Here is a 7,949-nt window from a genome sequence, read left to right as displayed (position 1 = left end):
ATCGAGGTCCTAAGTTGTCAATGATACCAAAGATTTACAGTTGCTTCATCACCATCACCATTACCATCTTCCCCTCTTCCCTTGAGACGTCCAACACACATTGTAAGGATTCTAGCATTGTTAATGAAGTGGTGCAAGTGGAGCCAAAGTTCCAACCACCATGTTTGAGATGGCACAAGCAATGCTTCAATTAGTTCCACAGATGCCTATGAGAAAACTTCTACCCTATTTGTCTAAAAAAGCCAGTCTTGAGCATTAGATTCGATGAGTCCATGATCCAAAGGAAGAGGCACCCAATTGCTAGCGTATGAGAAGCAAAGATGGGAGAAGTGGAAGAAGAGGGCTGACAATGAATCAGAGAGGTGGAGGCATCTATGTAATGTAGATGCTTACAATATCTTCTTCTCTTTTTGTTAAGTTCTTTTTTTCCTTAAAAAAAAATTCCTATCCAATCCGAGCTTATCCCATCCCCTCCGCAGATTTTTATTGGCGTTTTATCCATATGTATCCAAATTTGTCCGATCAGGCGGACATTCCAAAACATTAGATAGGATAACAAATTATCTTATCCATACTAAAATCCGGACTACCAAACGTGGTTCCAGCACAGGTTCGTGTCGCTGTAGAATCACACATGGCCATGAATCATCAATTCTCGGGAGCGCGAGGTTTGGGCGTGTAATGAGAGGGAATGATAGAGGAGCCTGATGGTTCTTCAAGCCCAATTTTCTAAATGGGCTCCCAACTCTCGACGAGCTTCTTGCTCTTTTTCAGGCCTTTTACTTGGGGCATGGCTTTTTTACGTGATACTTCATGGGCTTACGTGGGCTCGATAATCGACGTCCATTATTGGATATCTCTTGGATTGGGTGTAGCCCCCATAGTGGCCCGATAAATCTTTAACCGAAAGAGGTAGGCAAAATGGACCGATTCTAGTTTCAAGTATAAAAACGGCCTAATTCCCCAAAAAAAGAATAAAAAAATCAATTTTAGGTCGAGCGACAATTCTAGCCCCAACATTTTTTTTTGTCTCAAAAAAATCACAAATTTTCACTTAAATTCCAAATATGGCCCCTCTTAAGTTAGAACCATTGATTGTCTTCGACAATAAATCCATGTGTACTCGCTTGCCGGTGTTTTGCTAGCTAGATTTAAAGCACTATCCATTGTCTTCTTCTTCAAACTGCAAGTTGGAGAATAATGGTGAAGCTCTTCATCGTCTCCTATACTTCACCAGCGAGTTAAAAAGATCTCTATATTGAATTTCTCTTGCTAGACTTTGCCATTCTGTTGTAATCTGAAAGTGTAGACAACCGCCCGTCTAGAGACACCATGGACGAGATTCGTTAAAATCACGACTAGAACCTTTTTTCCTGAAATAAAGTTGATTTCAAATAGAGATTTAATGGTGGGGACCAAATATGAGATAAGGGTGAAAATTTATGATTTATTACAAAACAAAATTTAGGTTCAAAATCGTTACTTGACCTAAAATTGATTTTTTTTGGGGGGGGTTGGTGAATTAACTCATAGAGAAACACTAGAAGGTTTGCTAAAACCAGGAAGAGTTGAACCTACTACCTAGGAGTTTTGCGCGTGTTAACCCCTGCTTAATAAGTTTAGGCAAACGAGTACGTGGAGTCGGGTGAACTCTCGAGGCATCCACGTGCAAGGCTCGGGAGAAAAAGACCAAACTTGTGATGGTTCTCTGCCCGGGGTCCGATTTCGGGTTCATGAAACAATCTTGAAAATCATGGAGTTGAAGATAAATACAAGTGCAGCACATGGTAGACCAGGTCGTTTGTCGTTTCCATCGAAAGGGGGAAAATCCCAAGTTGGAATTTCCTGCAGCGGGACGACTTTCCGTAGCTTGATAGGGCATGATAGGTCTGATCGATGATGCAGCATCGTAAGGACGGCCAGCTTTTTTTTTTTTAACCTTCTTTGGCCAAAAGAGATTACGAGTCTTCGTGGAGTGCTCCGTGACGTTCGACCCCGCACGATAAACTTGACTAAGGATCGAGAGTGGGAACCTTTTAAGTCCGAATGAAAGAATTTATATACTGCTTAATTCAAAATTAAAAAAGAAAAGAAAGAACAAAATGAAAATGCGAGTGAACTTCAGCAGCAGCCCTGTACACACACCCAAAAATAAATAATGATGAAAAGAAATAAACAGAATAAAATGTAAGAGAGAGAAAGAGACAGAGGGAGGGAAGGGGGAAGGGGGATTCTCATTCTCGAAGTGGTAATAAGATTTATGAAATTTCCCATATTTCTTTTTTTTTTTCCGTTTATTTCCTCTTTCCTTTTCGGTTTCTCCGAGGTCTCCTCCGCCGTTTTACCGGGAGGGCCTGTCGCGTCCGACGCGATGGGCCTCGAAATGGGCCTGAGATTGGGCCTCGGCGTGGGCCCCCCTAGCGGAGGAAGACTTCCACGCTCGAACCCCTCATGCAGAAGCACACGGGGCACGCCCCAACCACCCGGTCGCACTCGGCGCACACGCAGAAATGCCGACACGGCAGCAGCACCACCGTCGCCACCCGCTCCCCGCACGCCCTGCACCCCGGGCCCGACCCGACGGCCCGGTCCGGGTCCGCGTACACCGACTCCGCGTCCTCCGCCTGCGCCTCCGGCGGCCCCGCCTCGCCGCCGCCGCCGCCGCCGTTGTTCTCCGAGACCATCATCGCCTGCGCCTTCACTAGCTGCGCCTGCAGGGACGCCGCCGCGGCCTCCTGGGCCCTGGCCTTGGCCTCCCAGGCCCGGACCTCCGCGCCGAGCTGGGCGGCGCGGGCGGACAGCTCGGCGTTGCGGCGCGCGGCCTTCTCCGCCTCCGCGTCCTTCTCCCGCAGCCTCCGGGCGACGGATTCCTCCGCCGCGACGAGCAGCGCGCGGTATTGCCTCCGCCTCTTCTCGGCCAGCGTGCGCCGCAGCTGCTCTCCCTGAAACCGAACCATCAACCCTCAGCGAAACGGTCAAGGAAAAACCAACGAACGAATTCGAACAGGAAGAAGAAAACGAATCGCTCGGCACGCTCTGTTTCCGACCTGCGCTTGGAGGAATTGGTCTATCTCCTCTCTTTGCTGCTTGATTATGGAAGCGAAATCATTGGAGAAAAGCGACGATGTCGGGCTCGGACTCGGGCTCGGGCTCGGGCTCGGAGTAGCTGATCGGCGAGAGAGGTGCTGATTCTGCAGGTCGCAGGGAGATAACCGCAGGCCGATGGATACCGCATTCGCCGATTGCTGGTTATGAAGTTGCGCGAGGTCGACGAGCTGCGGCTGAGGTTGGGGCTGAGGCTGCAGAGTGTACAGCTCCATGAACGACGAGGTATGGTCGGGGGAAATCGCGGCTTCTCTCCCTCTCTTGCGTGGGTAGGCGCTCCCTGTCACGAACAATGCAGGGCATCAGATACCGAGATTCAATGCGGGCATTCATTGAATGCGAGAGGATTCACGAGGGTCAGTCGCGGCCGGTCCTCACCTCCATTGTTGAGCAAGGCGTTGGATTGATCGAGGTGTCCTCCCGGGTGCGCCTGCGCCGAGAAGTCCCGCCCTTCCTGTACGTTCCTGCAGAGAGCAAGCGAAATGTCACGCACAGAGAAAGACGGCGAGAGAGAGAGAGAGAGAGAGAGAGAGAGAGAGAGATGGTACCTGTTGAGGAAGAGGATGTTGGAAGGGTACTGAGCTTGAACGGCCATTGACGAGCGACGACGAAGGGAGGCGAAAGACCAGAGAGAGAGAGAAAGGAAGGGGGGAGAGGAAGAGGAAGAGGAAGAGGAGAGGAGGAAGAATAGGGCGATGGCGATGACGCGACGCGGTCAGGGCATGGCGGAATCGTCAAGGCTCTTCTTGTATTCGAGAGCAGGAGGGAATCGAAGAAACGATGAATAAAATTTCCGCAGATAAATCCACCACCACCACCACCTTGGCTCCCAAGTTCCTTCCTTTATCTCTTTTCTGACTTCGTTTTCACTAGAGAGAGAGAGAGGGGAATCGAATCAAGCAGAGAAGGAGAGAGAAGGATGTGATTTTGGTGGGTGCTCTTCCTTTTGGGTCTGGCTCGGTCTGCCTTTGTTCTCTCCTTCTTCCTCTTCGCCTTCTCCTCCTTCCTCTTCTTCTTTCTCTTCTTCTTTTGGCGTGAGGGAGGCTTCTTTTTTATTTTTATTTTTTTTTGGTTGCCTTTGGAGGAAGAGTCTGGTCTTGTCTCGTGCTTCTTGTGTGTCGTTCCTGTTATCTGCAACGACAGCACCACCACCCACTTAATCAATTCTCCCCCTCTCCTCGATTGATTGGGGTCGATTTAATAATCAGCGATTTAGCCACTATTATCATCATTTCTGCTTCTGTTTTTGGTTAAAGTTTTTCTTTTTCTTTTTCTTTTTTCCTTTCGATTATAGTAATTTTTTTTAATCGATTTTCGATTCTAGTAATTGGGAGTGTGGAAATTTCTGGTTGGAAAGACGGAAGGTGATGGCGTGGTGGAACGGGTTGTGCTGTAGCTGCACAGTTGTTTGATGGGTGCGCCCGCGCGGTTTATCTTCTTGTTAATAAAATAAGCACAAGAAAGCTCAATTGAAAATGTACAAGGTTGGTATTCCCTTAGGTGCTCAAAATGGTTATCTAGATGAGATTCGGGTTTTTGTTTTCCCTAATATATACATATATATTCATGGGTGCACGATTAATTTTCATTCATCGTGTTATAAGTTAATGATGGTTCTCTAATTTAACAAAGAATGGAAAAACTTACCCGCTTTTCTTATCACTATACAAATTCTAACTTGGATATAAATCATTAGATAAATTCTTTTTCCGATAAATAGAGGATGGGGTTGATTAACGCTGTGTGAGGACTATGAAGAAATTTAACCGAGTGGGACATTCTTGATAGAAACTGTGTACTTAGCTTCTTCGGGCTACCTTTTCTTCATTTTTCTTCTGTCAATCTTCCGTACTTTACGCTTAGAAAAATAAGTTCCAAGGGCTGAAGCGGAAACACAAAGATGAGAGGGATGACCTCTTGATTTAAGCAAATGGGTCTTGAAAAATTCTCAAGAGACTGCTCACTTTGGGGCTGGATTTTTTTTTTTTTTTTTTTTTAAGGATTTTACTTGGTCGTGAAGGTTGTTGTATTATAGCTCCCCACAACCCGCAGGCCCTCACCCCTCGATTTCTCATGCCTTGTCTTGTAAAACAGAGAAAAACATCGCAAGACTTGCAACCTAACTTAGACAAAGTTGGTGGTCGAGTCCCTTCCTGTCCATCTCCCCCCGAAAGTGGTTGTCTTGATCGAGATTTCTCCCTTTCAGACCGACCGCCAACGCTGTCCCCTTCCCTTCCAATCTCAATACGGCTACAGGTGACTGAACCCTCTTTTAATCCCCAAGGCATTTTCGACTGCTTTGACTAAGCGAAAGGACGTACTTATTGTCTAGTGCTCGATGAATGAGTGCTAATCGAGTGGCTATTAAGTTTTTTTCTTTTCTTTGCCAGGTAACGAGGCAACTTGGGGCTACGCCTCGCTTTAATGAGCTGGACCCCTCTCGAAGCCAATGCGAATCGAAATTGTGTAAGGAAGGATAGAGCAGTGGAACATTGCGTCCATGATCGCGATAATTGGATATGGAAATCGAATTATTTCCCATGTTAGTTGGGTCGCGGGGAGGAGCCGAAAACAGTAAGGGCATATCTTCAAAATGATCGTGTCATGTCCATCGACAAGAGGGAAGATTATTAAAGAAAAGGGAAAAGGGGGTGTTCCACTCAGGGACGAAGCTGTGTATTCAAGAAGCTGAACGTGGCTGGGATCGTGGGGTTCGTCTTGGTGGTCTAGAGATTGTTGGAGAGGTCCATTTCACAAACATCATTTCAGCAATTCCCCCTTGGTGGGACTAGATCAAACCCTAATTTCTAGGGACGGGCGTTGCGTGGATGCCGAAATCATTGAAGGAATAAGCCAAATTGATGGAAACTCCATCCGGGTATAAGGACAAAATCATGAGGGTTATCTTGAGGAATATGTGAAAGAGGAACATACAACAACCGAATACGTAGATGATTCCGTCGTATGTGGGTTTTATTAGACCGGTTGGTCACGTGACCCTTTCTAATCTTTCCAATCTCTGAATTTTCAAGATTTCTCGATCACTTTAATTTATGCATTTCGTGGAAGAAAACCGAGGCGTTTTCAAAGTGATGAGTCGGAATGGATAAGTAAAATTTAAAGAGCTGCAACCACTGAGAAGCAACCTACCTAATCTTTTTCTAGATGGAAAAGGGAATCAGGAGAAAAAGAGGGTTTTTCGAGTCGGCGGTGATGATCGATCTTGCCCGCAATGACCCAAGATGGGATGGAGACGTGTTAATTAATGGAGGCGATAAAGAAAGGGAGAGGAGAAGCCACCAAAAGCAAAGGGAAGAAAAATGGGGAGAAGAGCCAGTTGCACTGCATGTGTTTGATGGAATGGCATCGATCGAAAGCATTTTGTTTTCGGTCGTGACCCACATGAGGTGGCTTCATCTTGACAATGGAAATCGCCCGCACGGCAACATCTATTGCCTCGTGAAAAAAAAGAAAAAAAGAACCTTGCTCTTGTTCCAAAAGTTTACCTATGGATGATGCACTCTAGATGCAAGATTGGTGGCTTTTTCTTATGAATCAGGACGTCATCCGGTGAAAAATTGTCAAACTACTAGTGCAAAGGATCTTTAGTGAGATCTTTCGGTAGATCTACTAGCATTATTTCTATTCATGTCAAGCCATCAGATTACCTGATTATTCTAAGGTGAAATGTGTAAGTGTGAATTCCTATAAATATCACCACGTATAAAGAAAAATCATTTTCACCTATAGTATACTAGCATTTGATTGGGGCATACAAACACGCGAGACATTAAGGAAAAGTTGAGCTTATGGGCAAAACTTTGTCTCATGACTTGATTTGCTTATTTGTAATGCATCCGCGATTCAAAACTCTATGTCAATCGCGCTGGATTGCATTTATGAGTTTTGCCCAATTCCGTAGTGAATTCCATTCTCTATTCATTATATCTACCCAAAATTAAAACAACCCCATTTTTTTTATAGAATGTGAATTTTTACCTTAGAAAGTAAGACGGATCCAACTAACGTTCAAGGACTCCGTCCATGTCAGTGTAAATTGCCTATTGTTGATAAAATAATGTGGAGTGAAATTAATTTTTTTTCCCCCACGACCAAACTTACGGAAGAAGCTTTAATGACAAAATTTGGCCTACGTGTGGCTTCCAATCGATGGGGTTTTGCATCATTTTGTTAGGCAAATTGGACCAGGGTTCCTCCGTGGTATTTGCATATAGATGGCTAAATGGGAATCATTCAACTTGTCCGTTTCGTTTCGGTGTCCCCAATGCACGAGAAAAGATGCCATATGCTGCCTCAGCAGCTCATCTGCCGCGATTGATATCTGACGCACATGTCATTCACTGAGGATAAATTTTCCTCTCTGAAACTGTAATCATGAAAGAAACAAGAACCACATCCACCAGAAAAAGAAGAAAAAGAGAGAAAAGAAAAGAAGGAAAAGACCCTTTCTCGATCAGATCCAAGAGGACCAAGTGAGCTGAACGTTTTCTTGATTATTTTATGGAGCGCCATTGTAATTTGTTCCCTCCCCATCATATTCAAATCAAAGGGAAAGCAAGGCAAAGCCAAAGCCAAAGCAACAGGGACAGCACATTCGGTTTGACCTCGCGCATTGAAGTTAGATCGGAATCATGTATTGGCGTGAAGCATCCCCTCATCTCGCTTCTCCTAGCAAATTTAAATCCCGCTTCGGTACAAACGAAGCTCCTCCTCCACTCAAAACCCTAGCTTATTAAAGAAAAGGGCGAAGGGATCTGTCTTTCTCCCCTATGCACATCTCCATCTCCATCATGGACTTGTATAAATCGATGTCGACATTCAGC

The 7,949-nt window shown here is 45.6% G+C and overlaps 1 protein-coding gene across 1 annotated transcript; it reads right to left on the bottom strand.

The window, feature by feature from the left end:
• Positions 1-2,041: 2,041 nt before the first annotated feature.
• LOC104443594 (BOI-related E3 ubiquitin-protein ligase 1) lies at positions 2,042-4,288 on the bottom strand. Its single transcript, XM_010057087.3, has 4 exons — positions 3,654-4,288; positions 3,484-3,569; positions 3,048-3,385; positions 2,042-2,942 (listed from the first exon to the last, which is right to left on the bottom strand). Exons 1-4 carry the CDS (start codon positions 3,698-3,700, stop codon positions 2,418-2,420), a joined length of 996 nt encoding a protein of 331 aa, XP_010055389.1. The 5' UTR covers positions 3,701-4,288; the 3' UTR covers positions 2,042-2,417.
• Between the last annotated feature and the right edge of the window lie 3,661 nt (positions 4,289-7,949).

This window comes from Eucalyptus grandis, chromosome 5, assembly GCF_016545825.1.
Source record: "Eucalyptus grandis isolate ANBG69807.140 chromosome 5, ASM1654582v1, whole genome shotgun sequence".
Lineage (NCBI taxonomy): Eukaryota > Viridiplantae > Streptophyta > Magnoliopsida > Myrtales > Myrtaceae > Eucalyptus > Eucalyptus grandis.
The sequence above is the reverse complement of the archived record's forward strand: the minus strand, read 5'-3'. Positions and strand labels throughout refer to the sequence as shown.